At 51.6% G+C, this 26567-nt stretch overlaps 1 protein-coding gene across 4 annotated transcripts; it reads right to left on the reverse strand.

Moving 5' to 3' along the window:
* On the reverse strand, positions 1-26346 carry VPS37C (VPS37C subunit of ESCRT-I). 4 transcript variants are annotated; one of them, XM_045558194.1, is made up of 5 exons: positions 26089-26346; positions 7645-7743; positions 3904-4075; positions 3020-3102; positions 1-2365 (listed from the first exon to the last, which is right to left on the reverse strand). In XM_045558194.1, exons 2-5 carry the CDS (start codon positions 7735-7737, stop codon positions 1631-1633), a joined length of 1083 nt encoding a protein of 360 aa, XP_045414150.1. In that variant the 5' UTR covers positions 7738-7743; positions 26089-26346; the 3' UTR covers positions 1-1630. The 4 variants fall into 4 exon arrangements, with proteins under 4 accessions (XP_045414150.1, XP_045414148.1, XP_045414146.1 ...); XM_045558192.1 differs by lacking the exon at positions 26089-26346 and adding an exon at positions 6948-7120 and having other exon boundaries at positions 7323-7727; XM_045558190.1 differs by lacking the exon at positions 26089-26346 and having other exon boundaries at positions 7323-7727.
* Positions 26347-26567: the final 221 nt, after the last annotated feature.

A 26567-nucleotide genomic window follows, 5' to 3' on the forward strand; every position in this document is an offset into this window, starting at 1 on the left:
TATCTCATCAAAGTTTATTATGGCAATTAATTATACAAACATATGGGCGATCGTTCATCCAGTTCAGAAGCACTGGAACCAGTAGAGTCCATTAGTGATTTCTCTTTATAAATAACTTAGGAGAAGCAAGCACAGTTGGGAAGGAGCCGGCAGCACTCACCTAGCATCACACACGCCCACTGATGGCACGCAGGCCAGGGAGGGGCAGGCCAGGGAGGGGGCAGGCCGGGGAGGGGGCAGGCACCAGGAGGGCAAGTTTCCTCCTTGGGCCCCAGCACCCCCGGCCCTCCAGATGCTGGGTCTTCAGGTAGTGGACATTTCAAGGCACATACGACTTCCCCACCAATAGCAGCTCCAGGCTCTGCCCTGAGCCCTGGTTCATATTCGGAACAACCAAGTTAATGCTTCAGTTATCACACCCCCCTTGGTCTACTGCTGTCATTCTCATTAGTGAACGTGCCTACATCCCCACAATACACTGGGGCTGCGCCTGACACGGAGTCACAACCCCCACCCTTTACATTCTGAAGATGAGAGAGGTGCAAAGAAACCACCCCCAACGTAGAGATGGTGTTTCAGAGAGCACCACTTGGGAAGTAACTGTGAGGGCATCTTTCGATGTCTGTCCCAGGAGAGGTACCGGGGCAGGGGAGAACTACATCAAAGAGGCCGGAGGAGGGGCTAGAAGGAGGGGGCTGCTGTGAACGAGATTCAAGGCACTGAAGAACTGGACAGATGGGTGGACCTCAGGAAAAGTCAACCTGAAGTGTAGGGCCGGAGAGAGAAGGGCGGCTGGGAAGGTGACCTGGTCCCCTACTCCTAAAAGACCCCAATTCGACCACAGTCTCCTGGGCTAGGGCTACTTCCTTCCCTCCAGCCAGAGGACCCAAGGCTCCCAAACCAGCGCAAGCCAGGTCTGAGGTCAGCCTTCACAACCCACAGCCTGCTCCCTGCATCGCACTGCTGCCAGGGACGAGCTTGCCTGACATCAGCTATTGGAGTGAAATTATGGCTTTATAGGGCTCAAAAATCATTGTTTTTCCTAACTCTGTTCTCCCCCTCTAATCTGATCCTTGCCATGGTGCATGGGGCAGACCAGCTTTGAGGGACTAGGCAGACACACAGAGCTGCATCCCTTGGCATGGGCCCCAAGTCAGATATGCCAAACCCCAGGGGAGAGGGAGGAGGTGAGCAAGGCCAGAAACCTGGGGCCGCCGCATCACCAAGACAGCTCTGCGCGGGGTTCGCCGGCCTTGCGCGCAGGCACGGCAGATGCTCACAGACACGTGCATACGCTCGCTCGCTCACACACCGCGCGAGGCACTGCACTGCCAGCCTGGCTAGCACCAGAAATGCTACCGCCAGTCACAGAAAGGAGAGCCCAGGAGGACCTCTGGCCAGAACGCCGGCAAGTGTTATGACTGTCTGCCTCGGACCACCTGGTCACACTGCCCAGTGCCTTCTGGGGGCCTACATGCTCCCAGCCAGGTCCCTCCAAGGCCTGTGTGTCGACACAAGTCCACAGGGAGCGCCAGCGCCACTTCTAGTTTCCCCTTGGGTCTCGGTGACGGGTGGGCCAAAGGCTGCAGTACAGGTGGGAGGAGGGAGGGGCCGAGGGCCAGGCGTGGGTCTAATACCCGGACCAGGCAGGCCCTGGAGGCGGTGGAAACCCGTAGGGAGGGGCAGGCCCAGGGGGATACGGGGGCTGAGTGGGCACTGAGGGCTGGGGCTGTCCGGGGAAGCTGGGGAGCTGGGGCTGCATGGGGTAGGGAGGTTTTCCTCCTGCTGGGAGGTACGGGGACTGCTGAGGGTAACCAGGACTGGGGGCCTTCCCTCCCACCAAGGGGTACCCAGGGCCAGAAGCACCAGGCGGCGTCCCGGGATAGCCCGCCCGGGATGGCATGCTCCTCTGCGGGGACCAGGAGTAGCCCGCAGCAGCCCTGGGTCCTGACTGGGCTGCCGGGTAAGTGGGGCCCAGGGGCCCGCCATAGAATGAGGGCTGGGACACCACGGGGAAAGGGGCTGGTGGCAGCGCTCCTTGGGCGGTGGGGCCCACGGGCATGCTGGGGGACGGGCTGTAGGGCAAAGGGTAGGGAGGCACGGCTGACGGTGGTGGTGGCGGCAGCGGCTGCGGCTGCTCTTCAGCCACAGGGGGCGCTGCCTGGGGCACTGGGCGGGGCAGGGGTGGCGGGCGGGGTGGAGGGGCACTGCCGGCCAGCTCCTGGGAAGCTCTGGGCTTCCTCACCACTTCCTGGAGCTTTTCCACACGAACCCGGCGCAGGTGGGACAGCATCCTCATGGAGGAAAAGTTCTCCAGAAACGTTTCCAAGGGCACCTCACCTTCCAGGAACTTCTCAGCCATGGCCTGGAAAGACATAAAGTCGGGTGACAACAGGGGCCTGCCGAGATTGCAGCCTCCCGCTTTCCCCAGGTCAGGGTTCCACTGCGGCCACCTCAGGCACCCCCTGCCCTTCCCTGGCCCTATCTGGGAATTCTTCCTCACACCCTTCCCACTGCTGACATGTCACACACGCACTGCCTCCCCAGGTGGAATGTCAGCTCCTGGAAGGCGAGATCTATGTTTGTCATGGTCACTGTCCCCCCCACCCTGGCATCGTGCCAGGCGCACAGTGGCCACTGCATGTGTCTGTTCATCACACATGGATGAACACTAGCCCAGGGGCTGGGCAGACCTGGGAGACTGAAGAGACCCCAGAGGGAAGCAGGAAGTAGGGAGAGGGCGGGGTGGCGCCTGGCTCAGTCCCTCGGGGGCTCCTGCTGTGCAAGCTGCCCGGGGCCCCGCCCACCGTCACCCATTTCTGCTTTAGCTAGTGGGACTGGGTTCCTCTTATTTGTACCCAAAACGGCCTCCCCTGGGACTAAAGGTGTCCTCCACTTGTGCCATTTACAAAAGCTCCCTGCCGCATGCTTTGCAGACATCTGCTGCCCCTCGCAAGGGCTCCTGCTCCAGGGGCCAACACCTATCCAAGGAGGAGTGGGGGTCAACCTGGCCTCTTACCTCGGACTCTTCTTCAATCTTCATGCCTTCGATCTGCAGAAGGTCTAACAGTGTCCCTGGCTGCAGTGCCGAAGAAAATTTCTCTGGAAGGGAGGGCAGAAAAGCTGACATTTCAAAAGTGCTTCCAGTTCAGTGCCGAAGGCCAAACTTTCAGGAAAGGCGCTTAGCATGCCCTTTGTGTGCATCAAGGTCCCACCACCACCCTGGGGTCTACTGCAGAGTCCCTTTGGGTGGGCCCATGGGTGCTTTCAGTCCAGTTCCCTTGGGTCACCTTTCTAAGCAAAGAGCCTGACTGAGCCCACCCCAGACCTTGGCCAAGCAGCCTCCCCTATGCCAGCCTGGGACAGGAAAGGACCCAGGCTTCAGAGTCCAACTGACCCAGCCCCGAGCCTGGGGAAAGTTACCTAACCTGGGTGAGTATCAGGCTCCCTCACTGTCACGACCAGGACAGTCCCTCCCACCTCCCCAGGTGGCGGGTCCTGGGACACAGACAGCCGGACCAGCTCTGTAAAGCACAAAGCTGAGCTGGCTGAGTTAACAGCAGCAGCAAAGGATGCAGGCTCTCTGGGTTCAAACCCCACCTCCACCTATTTCCAGCTGGTTAACCTGAGCCAAGTTCTTGAATCTCTCTAGACCTCATTTTTCTCATCTATAAAATGGGAATAACAACAGTATGTACCCTTTTATAGCTGTTGTGGAAAAATGTACGTAAAGCACTTAGCACTGGGCTCAGAACACGGCGAGCCTCGGTAACCATGGGCCCTTCCCCTCCCGGGAAGGAGAGGGCATCTGCCCTTCTCGCTGTCCCAGCTGCCCCGCCCAGTCCAACCCCAAGTCAACAGAGGGGCCTCCCAAGAGCACACTCCCAGGGCCAGCCACCCTACCTAGCTTTGCCTTCTGCTCCTGGCACCGCTCCACAAGCTTCCAGAGCTCCTGGTATTTGTCAGAGAGCACTGAGCGGGAGACCTCCAGGGGACCCTGGAACTGCAGGTTCTGCTCGGCCAGGCTCCGGTTGGTGGCCAGCGCCATTTCCCGTGCCAGCTGCAGGTCCTGGACCTAAAAGGGGAGGACAACAGACCATCAGGACAACCTCCACCACCACTCGTCCCCGCAGGCTGGGCCAAGGGCTTCAGCGACTCATCGCTCACCGTGGAGAAGCCAGGGTGACACTCAGCCTTCAGCTACAGTCAGACAAACCTGGGTCTGAACCCTGAGCAAAGTTCTCTGCCCCACTTAATCCCTGACCATCAGCCCAGGAGATGGCTACACGTGGCAAACTGGCACTGAGGGTCAGTAGCTCACACCAGGCCACATGATTAAGGCCCACATGGGGTGTGCAGAGCTCCAAGGAGGGGGTGGACCAGTGCACATAAGAAAGTCTGGAGGCCTTATAGGAGGGAAGGGACCAGAAGTCCCCACCACTTATCCCCAAGCTTCGGGGTCAAGAGACCTACTGTGGTGGACTAGGTGGCTCAGGCCAGACCCACAGGCTGGATGTGCGATGAGACCCCCAAATAAAATTATTTCAAGGGGTGAGAGACCCAGGGCCCTGGACCAGACCATGACACTGACTCAGGAGAGACTTGTCCCTCCCTCCTAGGCCACACATGACCCTCTGAGAAGCTATACGATGAGCCAACAGCGGGGCCACCTCAGATGCACCCTGGGATGCACCTGCTGAAAACGCTTCCCCACAGGCAGCACGTTGCCCAAGGCTCTTCGCTGCTGCCGGCCGCTGAGGCAGAAGCCATGGAAGCCTGGCCAGCTGTCCCATGACCCTATGCATTTGCCAAGAACTCTTCTTTACTGAGAAGAGGACTGAAGAGTCAGACCCATGACACTGAGATGGTGGTGACAATACACTGACAGTACCATGTGGCACCAGAAGAGGACTCAGCACCCACTCCCGGGTGCAGGGCACAGCCCGGCAGGACCACCTCCGAGCCGCTGGCCCTGCACCATGCAGCTTCTCCACCATGGGCAGCGTGTGACAGATCAGCCAGACTGGCTTTTATCCCCCACCAGGCACAGCAAGCCCGTGGGCACCCTGGAAGAAGGGGCTTCCAGGGCAGTCTGCTCTCCCAACCCCAGCCACACAGCCTCAGGTCCTGCGCTCCAGATCGGGCCCCCAGCCTGCGCCTCGTGCTCCAGACTGGAAAGGGGCTGCCGCGGCGCCCTGCCCACCCCCCACAGATGGGGCTGCCAGGCTCTGGGACTGCAGGACCCATGGTCTGTCCAGCCTAGAGCCCATCCTGCTGGGTCCCGACAAGCTGTCCCGACAACTGGGCTGTCTGGTTTCCTGCCATGAACACTCTCTTCAGCCACTGGACAAGCAAACTGACTTACGGACACAGACACTGGTGAGTTTCAATGTCTTTTCTATTAGCCACAGAAGTTTTTCTTTATTCACGTGGCTGACACAGCGTGCAAGGCCTGAAGCCTTCCTGCTCAGGTGCCCCCCGCAGAGCCCTCATCTGCGTCCACCAACAACGCTACGCTGTATCCTCTTCCCCTAAATCCTGCCCTTCCCATTTCTGCTGTCTCCTCACCGCCTGCCAGAACCTTTCTCATGAGGTGGGTTGAGGGGCACAAACCGAGAGTCAGATGGAAGGAGTAAGTTCTAGCATCTGACAGAGGACTAGGGTGAGGCAGTTAGCAACACGTATTGTCTACTTCAAAGCACCTAGGATTGAGGACTTGAAATGTTACCAACACACAGAAACGATAAATGCTCCAGGTGAGGGACGCCCCAAATACCCTAACTTGATCACTACATACTCTGTACACGTAACAAAACATCACAGGTACCCCATAAATATGTAAAATATTATGTAACAATAAAAAAAATCTTTCTCCTTTAGGAGTTCACTATGGAGTGCTCCCACAGTCACTGAAAACATGTCAATAAGACAGCTGTGGAGCCCGCCCGCCTCCACCCCACCGTGCACTCTTCCACACAGAGAAACAGCCTCTGCCAGCTCTCTTCCCTCCACGCAGTGTCCACGCCCCGAACTAAACGAGCTCCTATCTCTTCTCACAATCCCACAGTGATCCAATCATCGCTTTACAGCCCATGGTGGAAAAGCTAGTCAAAGGCGCTTGGAAAGTCTAAGTAGCTGCCAGGCTTCACTGCTGCCTGATCCATTTGAGTATTTGGCCTCAGAGGATTCAAATCGATTTGCAAATCGACTGGGCAGGTGTGGCTGCAGGCCAAGTTACCTTTTTTTGCCCAAGAGGTTGTTTCTGCCTACATTTCCCGTGAAGCTATGCTGCATCACAGATGCTATGAGCCTCCTCAGCTCTGTGCACTCTGGAAGCAGGCCTTCGGCTTCCCATGACACTGTGCCCACAGCAGAGCCAAGAAACACTCGGGGCCTCCTATGTGATGAACGGACGATGATGGAATGAAGACCTGCGCTCTACCCAGCACCTGTGCCAGGTACAAGCAATGCCCCGGCAGAGCTCACAGCCTAAGTAAACACTTGAGTGGCCCTGGAGCGTAAGCGAGACAGGCTTTGCTTCACACCCTTGCTGGGTGAGCTCAGCTGGGGACAGTAATAAAGCCTTGGGCAGCAGGACACTCCACACAGTCCCCAAACCTCTCCTCACATCCTGCCCTCCAGGAGCCACCTCCAACCCCAGCAAAGATTCCTCACTTGGGTAGCAGGGGGCAGGGGCTGGGCAGAGCACAAGCAGGGACAGGAGCAGGGGACGTGTCGGTGCTTACATCCTAGGGCCGGGGAAGTGCTCTGAGAAGGGGCACAGACAGGGAAGCTGGCTGCGGAGCCTTTTTTTTTTTTTTTTTTTTTAACATACTGTGAATTCACAGAAGAGACATACCACACCTGTTCATCAATGAAAATAAAAATATACTCCAAATGCTAATCAAATAAGCTTGGCATTACTTGTGTTCGTGTGTCTCCCTCACCTCAGGGGCAGGAGGCAGGAGCTTCCAGAACAACGGGCGGGCTGCAGCCACTCAAGGGGTGACTGCGGGCATTTCCAGCTATGTGGCCACATCTGGTCGCTGACCTCACAGGGGAGTCACGGGGTCACAGGAGATGGGGAGGGCAGGGAAAGTCCTTTATGAAGTATAAGGCTCTGTACACACACAAGGGTGACAGTTATTGCCACGAGGACTCTGTGATTAGGAGTTGAGAGGATTAGGCGCCAGTTACAATAAGAAACAACATCAAAGAGGAGAGAGGCTATATCTGGCTAAGAATGGCTTCTGGCATCTTAGAATCACCTGGAGATACAGGGTCACACGAGGCCCCTGGGAAAGGTGGTTAAAAAGCCATACCAGTGCTTTGAGGAGGTGCCTCAGATTCCGGCTGGAACAACAGTGTAGAGACTCCTGGGGCGCCTGGGTCCCCGGGGAGTGCCCGGAGTCCGAGTCCACGTGGGGGCCCTGGGCTCCCTAGCACTGCCGAGAACTCCCAGAGGACCCAGGAACTGGCCTGAAACCTCAGGGGCTCCTCTGGCTGGGTCCAAACCAGGGTGATGTCCACAGAAAAGGGAGATGAATTTGGCCAAAGCTCCTAACAAGCAGCATCCTTTCAGATGGCCTCTTAAAAAGTCCCATCTGCTGGCCTTTGCTGGGCCCCAGAATGGCCTCCCTCTACCTCAGAGGACTCCAGGGCCAGCCGGTCAATCTCCGCCGAGTCATTCTGCATCTCCTCCAGCTCCTGCAGGGTCTTGTCCTTCAGCGTCTCCATCTTTCCCTGTGAACACAGAGCACCACCCACGTGAGGAAGGGGCAGTTCTGGGGGAAGGGACCCCCGAGCCCATACATCTTACTCATCAAAAACAAACTGGGGTTTCCTGCGATGACACCACTCCCCAAGGAGGGTCAAGGAGGGGCAAGGGTCCCAGTGAGCACATTCCTGACGCTCTGCCCACCCCTCTCCCCAGGGAGACCAAGGAACTGCTCCTCCCACCCACACCAGGAACAAGAGCATATGTGACAGCACTTGGCAGCCAGCAGGCAGGACCACAGTCCCTCAGGTGCCGGATGGAGCACCCCAAGAAACAGACAGGAAAAGACAGGAGGAGAGAGCCAGGCAGCAGGGACAGAGACTAAATTTGGCCCAAAGTTGCCTGCAAGCACTGATGCCAGCATGCCCTCTGGCAGGTGTCGATTTCTGTCTGAACCAGAAATACCCCGACCTCCATGCACAGGGGCTTTGCTGGCTTCACACCACAGGCTCAACTGTGTCACTGCTGGTTATATTTAGCACTCGATAACCTCAGGTTTCCCTCGAGAATTCCCTGCAGTTGCAGCCTTCTCCACATCACAAAAACAGACTGTTACATGAACGTCTGTTACATGAACGTCCTTATCAGAGCAGGGGGGAAAAAAATCACCCAATTGGCCTCTCAGGCAATCAGGAAGAAAACAAATTGATCCGAACAGGGCATCTGCTTTGTCCGAGAGCTGGTGTCAGGGTCTCTTCCTGTCCCTCTGCCCAGAGGGCCATCAATTGATTGACTGACAGGTCACAGCCAGGCCCAGGAGGGAACCCCAGGGACTGAGGAGAGGAGGCACAAACACACCCCACACCTGCTTCCTTTCTGCTGACAGAATCCTCCATTTTCATCTGGGTCTTATCTTTTCTAGATGTGTGTTTCATAGCTTTAACGCTGGCTTTTCTCACTGCAAAGGTTATGTTAGTTTTCAAAAGATTCCAACAGAAATCTAGGGTCCTCCACACCCTCCGGCACCAGTGCTCAGCTAAGGTGAGCCAACGCTGATGACTGAGCCATGCAGGCATTTTGGAATCAAGGACCAGGGTTACAGATGTGTGGACGGAAGGAACCTTCTCCGGTAGGAAGGGAATGGCATCTCCTAGGGCCGTCCAAAAGACGAAAGGAGAAACTGGTAAACAGTGCCGAAGTGCTCTGTGTGCCAAGAAGTCCTGTGCACTCCTCGGGGGTCCCCTTTCAGGCTCAGAAACACCCTGGTTGAAACAACAAATCATATGGCCACCCTACTGATAAAGAGCTATCCAGATAGGGACCCAAGCACTATCTGTTATCTCCTGAGGGTTGAATGTAGCTCCCAACCTCTGAGCAGGGATTGCCAAACTTCAAGGTGCACCTGGGTCCCAGGGACAGCTGGCTGACAGCACAGGTGCCCGGCCCCAGCCTCAGAGTCCGCATCAGTATGTCAGGGCAGGGCCCAGAACCCAGAGTCTGTCCCGGAGACACTGACACAGCTGGTCCAGGGCCAGATTCTGAGAAAGACGATAGCTCTGTGCCAGTTGTGTCACAGTGGAAGTCACTGGTTTCTAAGCACCTGCAACGTGAGTTTTCCCTGCACTGTCTTTCCTCATGAGGCCAGGGAGCAGCAACTGTGCCACTGCGGACGGGAGACCAGAAAGGTCAGGGAGGTCGCAGCCAGCAAATGGCAGAGCCAAAATTCACACCTCAGCCTGCTGCTCCAAACACCCTTGGTTTAAAGCTGGAGCCAGGGAACAGAACTCCAGGAGACACGCCGCCACCACGCCACGGACACAAGGGAGTCTGCCACAGCAGAAGCCCCATTCTGAAGATACCAGAACATATCAGGGGCCCAGGCTCCAGAGAGGCAGAGCTAGTCTGAGTCTAGGCCCTGCCACTTGCCAGCTGTGGGACCTCACACAACTGGAACCTCCCTGAGCCTCAGGTGTTTCATCTGTAAAACGGGTCTAAACAATAGCACCTCCCTCACAGGGTTGGTGTGAGGTTCCATGAGAAAATGCAGGCAACGAGCTGACTTGGCGTGAGGCCTGGACTGGAACACACACTGGTGCGAGATTCCAACAGCACAGACATTACTTACTATCACAAAGTCCTCTGGCCTGGCCCAGCAGAAAACTGGCTGAGCCACGGCAGCTCCACCCAGGGAGAGGCCTGCCACAGAGCCGAGTGCCTGCTCACTCCTGCAGTCAGGGCCGAGCACAGCAGACACGGCAAGGCGGAGGATGGGAGCCCCGGCGTGGGCAGCAGGCTGACCACACACAAACAGCGTGGTCGCCAGTGCTGTCGGCCAGAGCAGCCCGCAGGTTCAGCGCTCGCTCTCTCACGCAGGGAGGCTTCCGCGCCCAAGCTTCCCTGGGATGGGCACAAACTCTCCCCACAGCCACACACCATGGGAGGTGTGGCTACATGCACAAGTATCACATTTAAGGCAACACAGCCTCGAACAACAGATCGCAAACTTTTTGGTCTCAGGACCCCTTTTCACTCCCAACAGTACTGAGGACCCCAGACAGTTTTTGTTCATGTAGATTACAGGTATCAGCACTTACCACATTAGAAATTAAAAGCGAGGAATTTTTAAAACACAAGAATAATACTCAAGCACACATCCCATTAGCCACCATAACGAAGACATGATCACAGGTTGCATAGCCGCTGAAAACTCCACTGTATACTCATGCGAGAAAGAGAGTGAAAAGGAAAACGATTTCTTAGAATTATTATGAAAATCATTCTAACCTCATGGATAGCCTCAAAGGGTCTTTGGAGACCCCCGGGGGTCCCTGGAACACATTTTGAGAGCTACCAGCCTACAGGTATGGAGTCTGCTCTGGAGCCAGCCTGCCTGGGTATGAATCCCAGCTCTGCCACTTACCAGCTGTGTTATCTAACCTTTCGTGCCTCAGTTTCCCCATACATAAAACAGAGCAGTGCCTAGAACATAGTAAGCACCCCATGAGCAACTGCTGTCACAACGACCCTCAAGACCATCTTATACAGCAGCATCAATGTCACCCGGCCTCCCAGAGGAGGCAGAGAGAGGTACATAACTTGCGCAACGTAACGCAGCTCTGTGGCAGGGTCTTAACCAGTCTGGGGGTTTCTCAACATGTGCATCAGCATCACCTGGAATCCCTGCTTAAAGCCAGAGTCCAAAGTCCCCCTCCAGAGCTAGAACTTCAGAATAGCCAGGGTTCTTAACATAATTTTTAATGAAGGTTTCATTATAACCAAACTAGACAGATAAAACTAGTTTGGCTTCTATTTTCCTCCTTCTCCCTTTCTCTAACACTCTAAGGGAACAAGGGTGGACATGGCCGAATTTGACAGAGGAAAAGCAAAGACCCCAGGAGAAGAAGGGGTCTGTCAACCAGTCACGGCAGAGGCAGGATGAGAACGCAGGCTGTGCTGTTTCTACTGAGTGAGTCTCTGCCCAGGACCCCGATGTACTTCCCTCCAGTGACTACGGCTTGGCCGTGTGGACAAGGTGAGACGGCGATGCCGAGGTGTACAGGACAGGGGTCTTCTAGCCAGAATTTAAGCTCTAGATTTGCAGTCCCCTGACAATGTGGATGGCCGAGTGAGGCAGCGTCAGAGTTGCCCTGCACGTTATCAACACCAACAGGCAGAACATCGGGGCTACAGCTCACAAGAAGAGAGCCCACCTCCACGGCGGAGAGTCACACAAAGACGATGCCTGCTACACCATCAGGCTGACAGGCCAGGGGTCCCCACCCTACCTGGAGGCCAAGCTGGGGAAGGGCCCAGGTGGTTCTACTCAGCTGCCACCTCTTCTGCCCACTGCCTCTCCTCTGCTTCAGAAGGCACTGCCGGCACATGCAAGACACACATGTCCCATTTCTTCCAGAATGAGGTGTGCTCAGCACCCTGCTCCCAACTTTTCCAAATAGCCAGAGGTCAAACGTTCTCTTTTCAGGGGCTCAATTTTCTTCATCTATAAAATGGGTAAACAAACCCTTACACTCACATGGCTCCTTTCTTCTGAGATCAAAGCCCTCTATAAACTCTCTCATTAATTTATGTAATCACTCTAGTAAGTAAAGCGAGCACGGGGCTTAATTACGCCTTATTTCAGAGATGAAATGAAGCCCAGAAAGAAATAGGAAGGGTACTGCCTCAGGTCCTATATGCTTTTGGGGGTCAAACCACCAGAGGCCCCTGTCCCTTCCCTCCCTGGTCTTTTCATTCCACCAAGGCCTTTGCCTCACTTGCTCTGCCCACCACAGGGTGCAACGAAGATAAGGAGTTCGGCTATAGATAAGGCCCAAGATCCGGAGATTGGCAGCCTACCCAAGCAGGCTGCCTACCCCGGCCCCTCCCTGCCCCCGCCTCCAGGACAGGCGGCTCCTCCACCACTCACACAGCACGCAGGCCGGGCAGGCAAGTACCATCTTGTGAGGTTTACTGCAGCATCACCCGCCCCTGGAAGTTACCAGCACCTTTCTCTCCCAAGTCACAGACCCATCACCTGCTCCTCTGAGCCACCCAGGGAAGTCGGAAGCAGCAAGTACTTCTCTGGGTCCCTAATTTGGAAAAGGAGGGAGAATAGGAAACTATTGTGCACGAAGGGCCCACGAAGCTGCAGACCAAGAAGGGGCCGCCGAAGCCCCTGCTGGCAGCATCTGACTCCCAGTCACCCAGCGTGGGGAAAGTCCAAACCAGTGCTTCTCGGAGTGGACACAGCCACCTGAAATATCTCGAACTAGAGAACTGGGGTTCCTGAGATGTCATTCAGGGACCCAGAGTCCATGGGCTTTTGTTTCTGGAGGGTCTGGCAGGGCCAATTACCAGGACCCTCAGCAGCAGGGCCCTGGCCTGATGCCTTCCATTGCCAACCTGCCCAAGAGGATGCGGGGACTGCTCTGGTGACATCTGGCATTTGCTGTTGGGGAAGGGGAGGAGAGACGAGTTGAAGGAGCAAAGAAATAAGCCCCTCGAAGACAAAGAGGATGTCTTATTCACCTTTGTCTTCCCAGTGCCCAGCCAGACAGGCTGGCAGACAGCTCAGAATAATGTTGCCCAAAGAGTGATGGAGGAAGGGCGGGAGGGACAGACACGGCAGTCAGCCAGCAGATGAGTCCTGTGAGAGGAGGTGAAGACAGGGCCTTCTTCCACTTATTCGTGCCTCCCTCCATTGCTTCCCTCCTCTACTGAATGAACAGTTAGTGTGCGCCAAGAACAAGGCCCCACACTGATCCTGACTCTCGAGTATCTCGGTTTGGTTTTAAAAAGCCAAAAAAAACCTCATAACAAATCACTGTGCATACAGATGAGACGGGCCTAACAGAGGGAGGGGGACCAGCGGAATGAGGAGTGGGGGGTGGGCAGCTCGAGGGCCCGGCTGGGAGCAGCTGAGCCCCTGTGGGAGCCACGCAGATGCGAGGGCCGGGAGAACGGGAGGGCTGGCAGCTGCACAGGCTCACAGGCACAGCGGGACAACAACTCTTTTTGGGGTGATACCATCAACTCGAAGGTGATCAGGCTGGGAACAAGGTGGGAAAGCAATGCATGAGCTGGTCTGTGTTCCTTGCACCAGGAAGAGAAAATGTGTCCCTGCTGCCTCGCTAAGAGCCCCTGAGAAGCGAAAAGGCTTGCTTTTGTTTTTTCCTTTTTTCTGAAAAAGCTGTGTCTCCTCTGCAGTTTTCACCTCCACCAGAGGGCACAACCCCAGCCGCCCACAAGGGCCAGGCCTGCGAGTCAGAGGCCAAGCGCCAGGCGGGGAGTGCGTCCAGCTGGGAAGCGGCCCTGGTGCTCCGGGCCCCTCCTGCAAGGGGGACAGCAGGCCCGGCCTTGCCAGACCTGCCAGCTGTCCAGGGGAAGCTAGAAATCCACATCTAGGAGAATCTCCACATTTTAAATTCCAACAGCCAACTCAAAGTTGGAAAAAACTCTGGGTGGGCCATGAAAACCTGTGGGTTGCAGTTGGTTTTTAACCTGAAATCAACACCGAACCCTCTGTGGGAGACACGTGCAGGGTGACAGATCACAGAAAAGGGAGTGGGGGGACAGAGGAGAGAGGTGACAAAGACACCCCACAGGAGTCCTGAGCCCCATCTTCTGCCACAAAGCACTGAGTGGGGGTGGGGGTGGGCACGAAGGCTGAAAATGCTGGAGCTTTGCAATCAGAACCAAGGAAGAAGCATTTCTGGGTGCAGCCAGGCCCTCCCCTCAGGGACAGCGAAGCCTTGGCCAACTGGCACCTGCTGCTTTTATCTCTGGTCTCAAACTTCTTTCCATTACTTTGTATCTTGACTAAATCGATCCCACAGGCCTTGAGCACAGGGAACACGATCTAGTGGAAGATAGCACAGGCCACAGTGGATTTAGGCCAAAGGCAGTGCCATGTCCCCAAGCAGGGGAGGCTGCAGAACCTCACGGAGGACAGGGGTGGAGGAGGATGCCGGGGAGGGTTCAAACTCATGGCAGCCTTCCAGATATGTCCTTATCAGGGAAGAAAAGCAACTTACTGATGGTTCTTGCTCAATGAGGATCTTTGCCCTCATTGTTCAACTCAAAAACGAATAGTTTCAACTGATCAGAAATCCCTTGTAAGAATAACCTTTAAAAAGAAAATAAAGTTGGAATGCAAAATGCAGCATTTTCTAGGCAGCGAGGGTGCTGAGCTCAGAGTGTGGCATGCCGGTCGCAGAGGCAGCTTGCGGAACCCCTCACCCCTGGCCTCGGTCTAAGCGGTTGATGCCAGCTCTCCCCAACAGGATGCAGAGCAGAAAAGCACAGAATCTGGGGGCAGATGCCCTGGGTTTGTGCTTTGGCTCCACGGCTCTTTAACTGTGTGACCTTGATCGAGTCCTTTAACCTCAGTTTCCTTACTTGGAAAATGGGGCACCATGATGATAATCCACCTTAGGGTCACTGTGTGGCTCAGAAAATCAAACAGCCCTGAAAGCACCTTGCAAACTCCTGAGCACTGAACAAAGATGAATTATTCTGCCTCTCAGGGGTAATCTGATGATTAGGGGTGAGTCCTGAAACCCCTGGGGTATAATAACGAGTCAAGCAAAATGACTGCTATTACTGAATCACAACAAAGATCCTGTGATCAGGTAGGGTGCGTTCCAGCCTCTGTCGGCTCCCAGCACAGGTGCCAGCCAACCCTCACTTGCCAGTGACTTCAAGCCTGAAATCACACTGCAAGGAGAGTTGTGAAGTCCCTTGGTTTCTTATAAATTCCCCTCAGCCAGCTATGGCATCAGAAGAAGTCGTTACCATAGCAACCTGCAAAGTTCAATCCGCATGTGTTACAGGGAACTGGCCCCATCCCACCCCTCATGTTGAAAACACCTGCCGTTGCCTTAGAAACCTTCCTAATCCTGCTGCTTAATGAGGAAATATTTTTTGACCTGATCTAGTTTACTTTTCCCAGAATGATTCCAGCCATGCACCCAAGTGCCAGACTGTTTAGTTTCCTAACTTCCCACAGGAGGTAATAAAAACAAATCCAATCATCGCACTCTTCTCCCCTGACTCAAAGCACCACTGAACTGACCTTCCCCATAACGGGGAAAGTTGGCACATAAGACACAGAAAGGCAGACGTTTACGGTTTTCATTCTTTCTAAGGAATTGCTGGGGTGGGGGCTGGAGATCCTTCCCCACCCACCAAGGCTAAATAGTTAAGACTTCCTGAAGGGGCCTCAGAGCCAAAGATTCCTACATCTAACCCCCCACTAGCTATATAACCTTGGGCAAATCATTCAGCCTTTCTCATTCTGTTTCTCAGGTAGGGCCCCCAAGTGAGAAGACCCCGGAAGGATGAGCCCATGCACTGTGCTGAATGTGGGGGGCACTCGGAAGTGGCAGAAGACTTCAGGAAATTGGCTTCTCCACCCCATGGGCTAAACCAACCAGCTGGCTAGGTGCTGTGTCAGCACAGCGCAAGCTGCAGGGCCCGAGCCCCTCCCAGGGACCCTGGCTCCTCACCTTCCTTGGCTGACCCAGCCCCTAAGGGGACTCCTCCCAAACCTGACGAACCTCCACCCTTCCCTGCTTCCCAGCATCCCGTCTAAATGCCCATGTCCCCACTCACCAGCTTTTCCTCTCCCCACACCAGACTTCCCTCCCAATCCCCACTTCCATCAGTGACCTCAGCTCCGGACTCTCACTTCCAGTCTTCTAGGTCAGCTGGGACACATGGGTCTCCCTCATCTGGGATGTCCAATCATCAAGTTTTATTTAGCCAGGTGCACGTGGGGATGGCAGTTTCCTAAGTGCACCCATCCCCACCCTGTGGCAAGCTCCAAACCAGTCTTCCTGCCTCCACTGTCTCCGCTCACACCCATCCCAGCAGCACCTCTGGATTAGTTTTTCCTGTCACACGGCTTCTGGCTCCCTCTGCCTTCCCTGTCCCCCTCCTCCCTGTATCTCCCACCTGTCCTTCCATGGGGAGGGCACAATTAAGCAGCCTGACCAGTCAACTCGACGCCTCTGTCCTCTTTGCCCACTTTCTGGGCATGACCTACTCCTGTCACTTTCAACATTTTTTAAAGGAGAAGAAAATTTTTTTTCCAAACAAAACGTTACCCTAAACCCCACTACACAAAACAGATCACAAAGGACAGGTTCTGGGTGAAGGGGTAGGGGAAAGCCCTCCTCTCATGACCCCCTGACCTCAAGGTGGCCCCTGAGGCACCTTCGCAGAACACCATTTGAACACCACTCCCCTAACCCCTCACTTCTGTGGTGTCAGCCCCTGCCACCCCCACGCCACCCCCTGCTCAATACCCCTCCCCGACTCCCTCTCAGCTGTGACGTCTGCCCGGCAGGACAGAGTGAGGGAGGCTTCACCACCTCTGCCCGGCTGCCCTCCCGAGCCTCACTGACCTGTCAGTGGGACAGAAGGACACGTACCACGGCTCACGTGCACCGAGCAGAGCGCTGTCCTAGGTGCTCTGCACATGGCAACTCACGTGATCCCCACGAGGGGCCGACGCCACCATACATCCTGGGTTTCCCTCGTCTCACACAGGAGAAAACTGGGCCACAAGGAAGCTTCGTGCCTGCCCACAGTCTCACAAGGACGAAATGGCAGAGCCTGAATTTCAGCCGGGGCATCTGGCTTTGGGGCCCCTGCACTTCCCCGCTACTCGAGGCCGCCTCTCAGTCAAGTCCACGTCCATGGAACATGGCGCGGCTCTGGGGACTAAATAAATAGCCATTATTACTGATATCTTTCAACTAGATTCCCAAAGAGTAGGACTTATATTATGTGAGGAACCTAGCCTAATACCGTCCTCAACCAGTACCAGAGCAGGAACTACTCTCTCTCCCTTACCAACTCTTCAGCCAGGTGCATGCCCGGGAGCCACCAGCAGCACCAGCAGCAGCGCCTCCGCCTCCTTCACCTCAGCTCGGCAGGGGAGACCCGGGATTAAAGGCTCAGAATCTGGAAGTCAGAAGGCCTGCGCTCTCGGTCACTTACTGGCTGGGGAGCTTGGGTGTGTAATTTAACTTCTCCATGCCTCAATTTCTTCCATAAGACAAGGCTTCCAGGCTGGGCGCCGGTGGCTCACGCCTGTAATCCTAGCACTCTGGGAGGCCGAGGCGGGTGGATCGCTCGAGGTCAGGAGTTTGAGACCAGCCTGAGCGAGACCCCGTCTCCACTAAAAATAGAAATAAATTATCTGGACAACTAAAAATATATATAGAAAAAATTAGCCGGGCATGGTGGCGCATGCCTGTAGTCCCAGCTACTTGGGAAGCTGAGGCAATAGGATGGCTTAAGCCCAGGAGTTTGAGGTTGCTGTGAGCTAGGCTGACGCCACGGCACTCACTCTAGCCTGGGCAACAAAGTGAGACTCTGTCTCAAAAAAAAAAAAAAAAAGACAAGGCTTTCGTAAGGATGAATTGAGTTACTGCCTAGAAAGTCTAACATCCGGCTCTCGTGCAGAGATCAATAAATGGTGGTGGTTTTTATCACCACGGCTGAGCTCATGCATCAGCCCATTCTTACCTCTGCAACTCAGGCACTTTCCCTGAGGACTCTGAGGAGACAGAACCTAAGATTTCTCCAGAGATGGCAGCAGGCAACAGAGCAACACAACATCAATGGCCGGACGTAATCGGATCAATAGCATTCAGCATCAATCACCATGATGACCAAGAAACAAGTGATTTAATAAACAGCCTGTTCTTGAAACTTCCTGACAGTAAAGCCCAGCCACGGGGCAGCCTCTTCCTTCTTTGGCTCATGGCTCTGATCTGAGAAGAAAAACATCCTCAATAATTTCACACGAGACTCCCATTTGTTTCTCCTTCATCCTGATCGGCTCAGAAAGGATTTCAATATGCAGCTGTCAGTCTTTCCCCACCCCACACTTCTAATCTGCACAGAGCAAGCTGAGCAAGCAGATTCAATTAAGAAAGGATCGAGATGAAGGTCAAGGCAAAGGTACACTCAGGACAAACATCTAGGAGTGTGTACAGGTCACCCAAGGTGTGTGAGGAGACTCTGTCCTCACTGATGTTTGGCCATCAATAAGGTGGGGTAGCTGCAGACCCTACGCATGCCAGTGGTAAGCCTGACCCAATGAACTTGTGGGTCCAGCAGAATCATAAACAGGCAGACAGGTGTGTTGAGAGTTATAGTACAGCCACAGAAAGAGAGAAACCAAGCCAGAGCCTCCTCATATCTACTCTGGTCTCAGGTAGGAATCCATGAAGGCCATTATCAAACAGGTAAAGGTGGCAATGCTGTATCAGCAGCTGCACTGAGCTCTGGACTCATTTTCATCCTTGTGCAGAATGTATGTCCTGAACCAGCCTCGCCAGCAGCTGCCCACTGGGTTCTAACAGGTTGGGCCCTCTCCAGCTCTCCTCCACATACCCCAGTAACCTCTAGAGAACCCAGTCAATCCGAGCTCTCAGGGCCCTGCTTTAAAACTTTCCATGGCTCCCCAGTGCTTAGGTATTACGTTCACAATCTTGTGCTCCTTGGCTTGGTATACAAGGCGTTGTATCAGCTGACCCCCAAACTCCCTTTCTCCAATGGCTGCTTACCCCAACCCAACTCCTATTCTACCTTGTATTCCCAGAACAAAAAACATACTCCAGTCACCTGCCAAATACTGATCGATAGATCAGTAAGACGGGAATCCTGCCCTTCAAGGAGCTCACAGCACACACATCCGTGCCTTTGCTCTTGCTGTTCCCCCTGCCTGGAATATGCTTTCTCACACCTCCTCCATCTGGAAAGTGCCTGCTCATCCCTCAAATGTCAGCAACTCTGTGGAGTTTTCCTTGCTCCTTCCTCTCAAAGAATTCACCCTGCCTTGCCATGGTATGCTGTAAATACCACACAGCATTTATTATTTAGGAATCAGCATGTTTCTGCAGCAAGAATGTGGCTCCCGAAGGGCACAGCCCATGTCTCATTCACTGATGCATCCCAGCACCAAGGTCAATGCTGAGCACACACGAGGCACCCAATGATCGCTTATCAAACAGGGACTTCCACTTTTGGCCAACATGGAGGAACAGGCACCAGATTTACTCTCTCGCCTCAAACAACTACAAAGCCAGACAAAGCCAGGCAAAATAAATGAAACAATAGTTTTCAAACACTGGGCATGGACAGCACAGAAGAGTGATCCCTGAGGGGGGAAACAAACAAGGTGAGCTCTACAGTTGACCCAACTTACTGCCAAGAGGGTCTCCAGGCCATGGCACAAGGAGTTGAGGAGAGGAATTCAGAGTCCGGGGAAGCCAAGGTTCAGAATTCACAAGGCAGAGTACCAGAGAGGAGGGAGCTACAAAGAGAACCCCAGAAACCTGCGGAGGGCCCTCTAGTGCTCAGCTAGTACTGATTAGCACCAATCAGGACCAGAGGGGAACAATCCTGGGACCTCAAATGGAGGCAGAAATAGTTTTTGTCTCCATCTCTCACAGTGGGAAAACCTCATAATTCACAGGACATCAGTAGAGTACTAGGGAGGATACTGCCTCAGCAGTGAAGAAAAATTAGGCCTGCTTTAAAGGCCATTCTGTTCCCAGCTAATAAAGCTTAAGAGATCAAAGCTTAAAGGATCAAACTGTTTCCAAGTAACTTAAGTGTCCCAAAACAATATCAAGAATATTTATAGAAATATAGAAATATTCAGCACCCAAGAAGGTCTAATTCACATCTGACAGCTAATCAAACAGACATAGAAAAGAGCAAGAAAATATGATCCATGATAAGGAAAACAATCAATAGAAACAGACCCACAAATTATATAGATAATAAAATCAGCAGGCAAGGACATTAAAACAATTCCTATAACCACATTCCATATGTTCAAAAAGCTAAAAGAAAGACTGAGAGTGTTAAGCAGAGACACAGAAGACGTAAAAAAGACCCAAATCAAACTTCTAGAGAAGAAAACTACAATATCTGAGATTAAAAGTACACTGAATGGGAATACCAGACTAGACACTGCAGAAGAAAAGACCAGTGAACTTGAAGGCACAGCAATAGAAGCTATTCCAAATAAACCAAAGAGAAAGAGAGAGAGAGAGAGAGAGAGAGAGAGAGGGAGAGAGATTGGTGGGAAAAATGAATTACCAGAGGAATGTGGAACAACTTCAAGCACTCTTACATACATGAAGTCCCAAAGGGAAAGGAAAAAGAAAAAGGAACAGAGAAAATATTTGAAGAATTACTAGCTGAAAAATTTCCAAATTAGATGAAAGCTATAAATCCACAGATCCAAAAAACTCACTTAACTCCAAGCACAAGAAACATGAAGAAAACTACACCAAAGCACATCATAATTAAACTGATTATTAAACCCAGTGACAAAAGCAAAGCAACTAAAAGGGAAAAGACACATTATAAACAGAAGAACAAAAAATAATAGCAGATTTTTCATACGAAACAATGCAAGCAGAAGACACTGAAACATCTTGAAAGAAAAATAGTCAACCTACAATTTTCTATACCCAGGGAAATACTTTTCAAAAACAACGCCAAAATAAAGACTTCTTCAGACATCCAAGAGCTGGAAGAATTCACCAGCAACAGACCAGCACTAAAAGAAATGTTAAAGGAAGTCCTCAAGTCACAAGGAACATGAAACAAGACAGAAATTTGGATCTACATGGAGGAATAAAACATATGAGTAAATATAAAAGAACTTTTCTATTCCTTTTAATTTCCTTACAACATAATTGACTATTTAAAGCAAAAATAATAATGTATTGTGAGATTTATAACATATATAGAGGTGAAATGGATGACAACAGTACAAAACCTAGGAGGGAGGAAATGAAAGTATACTACTGCAAAGTTCTTACACTAAAGTGGTATAATATCACTTGAAGATAGACTGTGATAAATTAAAGATGTATACTACCTATCTTAAAGCAACCACTAAAAAAAGGTGTTATAGCTAATAAGCCAGCAAAGGAAACAAAATGGAATCATAAAAATTACTCAACCCCAAAGAAGTCAGAAAAAAGGGAAAGGGGAACAAAGAACATGGGACAGATTGAAAACAAATAGCAAGATGGTAGATGTAAATTTAACCATATCAATAATCACATTAAATATTAATAGTCTAAACACCCCAAGTAAAAGGCAGAGATTATAAGATTGGATTTTAAAAAGCAACATCCATCTATAAAGCTGCCTACAAACAACCCACTTTAAATATAAAGATACAAATCATTTAAAAGTAAAAAAATTTATTGCCAGGCACAGTGGCTCATGCCTGTAATCCTAGCACTCTGGGAGACCAAGGCAGGAAGATGGCTTTAGGCCACGAGTTCAAGACCAGCCTATACAAGAGTGAGATCCCCCTCTCTACAAAATATAGAAAAATTAGCTAGGTGTATGGTGGCGTGCACCTGTAGTCCCAGCTACTCCAGAAGCTGAGGCAGGAGGATCGCTCGAGCCCAGGAGTTTGAGGTTGCAGTAAGCTATGATGACACCACTGCATTCTAGCCAGGGTAACAGATCAAGACCTTGTCTCAAAAAAAAAAAAAAAGTAAAAAAATTTGAAAAGATATACTATAACTTTTAAATCTTGATTTTTTTAATTGTGGAAAATATACATAACAAAATTTACCATTTTAGTCATTTTTAAGTGTACAGTTCTTTGACATTAAGTACATTTACTCTGTGGTACAACCAACACCACCACCTCTCTCCAGAACTTTTTCATTATCCCAAACTGAAACTTTATACCCATTAAACCCTAACTCCCCATTCTTCCCTTCCCCCAGCAGCCACCATTATACTTTGTCTCTAGAAACTGGACTACTCTAGGAAGCTCATATAAGAAGAATCGTACAATATTTGCTTTTTTGTGACTGGCTTGTTTCATTTAGTATAATGTCTTCAAGGTTCATCCATACTGAAGCATGTATCAAATTTTCTTTCCTTTTTAAGACTGAATAATAGTCTACCTAATATATGTACCACATTTTGTTTGTCCATTCATCTGTCAATGGACACTTGGGTGACTTTCCCTTTTTGGCTATTGTAAATAATGCTGCTACGAACATGGGTGTACAAATGTCTGTTCGAGTCCCTGTTTTTGCTTCTTTTGGAAATATACACAGAATTGGAATTGCTAGATCATACGGCAATTCTACCTTTAATTTTGTGAGCAATTGCCATGCTATTTTCCACTGGCTGCATCATTTTACATTCCCACCAAAAATGCACAATCTTCACCAACACTTACTATTTTCTGCTTTTCTGATAATAGCCATCCTAATGGGCACAAAATGGTATCTCATGGTAATAATTGGCATTGCCATAATAACTAGTGATGTTGAGCATCTTTTCATGTACTTATTGGCCATTTGTATATCTTCTTTGGGGAAATATCTATTCAAGTCCTTCACCCATTTTTTAATTGGGTTGTTTGTTTTTTGTTATTGAGTTGTAGAAGATCTTTATATATTCTGGATATCAATTGCTAACACTAATTTTAGAAAGCTGGATTAGCTATATTAATATCAGACAAAGCAGATTTCAGAGCAAAGAATATTTCCAGGGACTAAATGGGTCATTTCATGATAAAAGAGATCAGTTCTTCAAGGGAATATAATACTTATCAATGTTTATGCAATAACACAGCTTCAAAACACATGAAATAAAAACCACAAGGAGAAATGCACAAATCCAAAATTATAGTGAAGGAGCTCAGGAAATTTCACCCGAAAATATGACTCCTTGGTATAAAGAGTATTTTCAGAGATCAACAAAGCACTGGAGGGGGCTTTCCCTTTATCGGCATAAAAAAGACTGACCCAATCAAAAGATCAAAGGGGGCCAATGGACTTCCCTTCCTCTCCCTGTTATCTCAATTTATTGCAGAATGCCACCAGACTTGGCCCAAAGCATTTAAAATGTAATACCTGTCTCTCAGGTTAATTTACAAGCCATCTGTTTCCCCCCCATCCATTCATCCTCCCTAGCAACACTTTATCACCTCTAAATAGAATTACCTACACTCCTCATTCCCCCCTCCTCTCTAAAAGCCATTTATAAAAATATCTGAACTTCATTGGAATATTCAGTGATCCTTCTGTGATTCTCTCGATGTACATGGTAAATAAACCTTTCTCTTATTAATCTGTCTTAATTGTGAGTTGATTTTTCAGAGAATTTTCTGGGGAAAGGGCAAGCTTCCCCTCACCCCTACAATAGTCACAAGTTTCAATGTCCCTCTCTCAATAACTAAAAGAACAGTAGACAGAAAATCAGTAAGGAATAGAAGAGTTGAACACTATCAACTTGACTGCATTGAAATTTATAGAACATGTGACCAAACAATAGCAGAATACACCATCTTCTCAAGTGTTCACACAACATTTAGAAGACCACATCCTGGACCATACACCAAGTCTCAGTAAATTTAAAACAATTCAAATCATACAAAGTATGTCTCCTATTTACAAAGAAACTAAATTAGAAATCAACATTTATCGGACAGGGGAATAAAGAAACACTATAAGGCTGACTTTGTCCCTTTGACACTTATAATCCTGCTTGGGAAGAGACTAAAAGTATTCACAGGCCTTCAATGCAAGGCCTACCTGGCCTGAGCTATCTGTCTGAAGTTTATGGTGGAGCCTCCCTCGGCTCCTCTTGCTCCTCTGGTCTCCAGCCCATCCTAAACCCCAGGAGCCCTACTTGTCAGTCCCAGCTAAATCAAGACAAACCTGTTTGGTATTTGCTTAATGGTATTCACATAAACCAGTAAAAGCAGATAAAGAAATGAAGTAGAGGAGGCACCTGCTAATTAAACATGCCTTTAAAGCTAGGAAAACCTCAAAGACTGCTGCCGTTACAGAGACCTCTCTGTCATGGGGCAACCAAATCAAAACCTTCTGGAAACTCTACATCCTCCAAGGAAACTTCTAACAGAATTTCCACACAACAGAGATTCAACTGGATTAAAACAAGGTCTTCAGTGACCTGATTATGTCAGCCTGGAAAAACCCTACTACTATTGGCCAACAGTGTCCAGAAATAACTCATGTGGCTAGTTATCTTAATGTTCTTTTAAGGGTAGATTAGCAAATTTCAAAGCAATAAGAAAACAACAATCCTTAGTAATAATATCACTTCCAAGCTACCACTGGCCCAGGAAATCTAAAGTTCTCAAGGCAGTGTTTCCTGAACTTGCCTTACACCCAGTGCACTTCTTAAAAATAGATTTCGGTCCCCCTCCAAACAATATTACAGAATCTCCAGAGGCAGGCTCTGTATTTTTAACAAGCATCACAGATGATTCATAAGGTCCCGCAAATGTGGGAAACTAAGAAATCTAAAAGGCAATATCACAGAGGAAAATGCACATTAGTCTTGAAATGAGACTGACTTGTTAAAAATCCTGGCCACTTTCTGGCTGTGTGACACTAGCCAAATTATCTAATATCTCTACAACTCATTCACTTCATCTATAAAATGGGATCACCACCTACTTGGACATGTTCTCAAAATTCAGTATATTCAGAGAACCCCTAGAACAGTGCCTAGCCTATGGTAGCCAAGCAAATAATCAGAGCTATTGTGACCCGTAAAACAGCCAGCAGAAACGGCTCAGATGAAGTCTACAATGAAAATTTTCTACTTAATGGAAATTACAAAGGCACAGAGCCAGATTTCCAGGATAATCTAAGAAAAAGGCTTTCTGGGCATTATGACTGGCCAAGAACAAAAACTCCAGAATCCAATATTTCACCCCAGCAGTCCTCAGTCCAACTCAGAACTACAGAGTTCAGGTCTTTGCAGAGTTGAAGCTCTCTGCACAACAGCCAAAGTAAAGAGTCTTTCCTTCCCAAGTCCCTCTGTCACCACAACCTCCAGCTCTAGAGCTGAGAGTCAGAGAACTGAGAGTCAGGTGGCAGCACCTTGGGTGCACCAGAAGGAAATGGGACTCCTGGGTAAGAGGCACAGAGCCAATGAAGCGGGTGGGAAAGGCCCTGGGCAGCAACAGAACTGAGATAGTGCTGCAGTGAAGGGAAGTGAGTCTGTGAAAAGTTTCCGGGGCTGAAGATGGACACTCTCAGGGTGACTGAGCCCAGACAAGGTGTAGCTGAGAAAGCACTGCCTTAATGCAGGGGCTAAAACCGTGAGATGCAGAATCAACTCTGTCAGTCACTCACACCATAGCACTAGGTAGGTAACTTCTTCTCCCATCCATAAAGTGAGAAATCACCTCACCTGCTGTGAGAGTAAAATGGGGAACCAGGCATGCTCTGGGTCTATATGCGCCACTGACCTTTGTCAGTGAAGCTGGAATGTCCAAGTCTGGGTTCCAGAATAAAAGACAAGAACAGAGCCAAGGCTGCAAGCCCCAGCCTCTCACCGCCCTGGGGAAAGGGCACAAGCCAGGGAGTCAACGACCAGAATCTCAACGTCACTCTGCCACTGGTCTTCCGTGTGCCCTCTGGCAAGTCAGACCCCACTCTTAGGCATCTGTACAATGGGCAAACTGGCTTTAATGTCACTAGAATTGTGACAGCAAGACAATCACATGGGACCACGGGCTGCAGAGGGGTGATGTATGGAGCGCGGTGGTGAGGGGCGGAGTGGAGCTGGACGTGAGACCGCGGAGGGGAGGGGGGGACCGGGGCGGCGCCTCGCACCCTCCCTTCCCTCCCACAGCGAGGGGCCGGGGCGCCGGCCCTCCGCCCGAGTCACGCGCCCCTCGTGCCCAATCACCGGCGTCTGCCAGGACGAGGGGGGCGGGCGGGGGCGCGCCGGGAGCCACTGCCAGCACCGCCCCCACCCCTCACGCTCGGCCCCACCCGCCTGGGGTAGAGCCGGGACCCTCCCCAAGGCCACCTCACCTGCCGTGGCCACCGCCGCCGCCGCCACCGCGGGCTAAACCACAGCCGCACCCACACTTCCGGGATCCGCGAGGCCCGCCCTCTCCCGCCGGATGTGACACCCCTCCAACGTCCGGGCGCCGGCGCGGGCGACCACGTTGGGCGTCCCGCCTCGCGCGCCTCTGGGTTACCACCACGGCACCACCACCGCAAACTCGCGGCCTCCCGGGACCACACCCGCGGGAGGGCCCACGAGACCCTCCCGCGCGCGCTGGACGCCCGGCCCCGCCCCTGCCGGCCACGCCCCCCGGGAGACGCGGCTCACTGGGCGGAGACCAGGCCGCTCTGCGCGAGTGCGCCTGCGCAATCGTCCTGTCCGGCCTCTAGTGGGCTCGCGAGTGTTGGACCGTGCCTGGCCTTGGGGAAGCTGCTCAAAGTGCCCTAGAAGTACCTAGGTTAGTCCCTAGATGGGCTGAGCTCAGACCGAGGAGCCCTCGGGC

The sequence above is a fragment of the Lemur catta genome, chromosome 7 (genome assembly GCF_020740605.2).
Source record: "Lemur catta isolate mLemCat1 chromosome 7, mLemCat1.pri, whole genome shotgun sequence".
NCBI classification, from domain to species: domain Eukaryota; kingdom Metazoa; phylum Chordata; class Mammalia; order Primates; family Lemuridae; genus Lemur; species Lemur catta.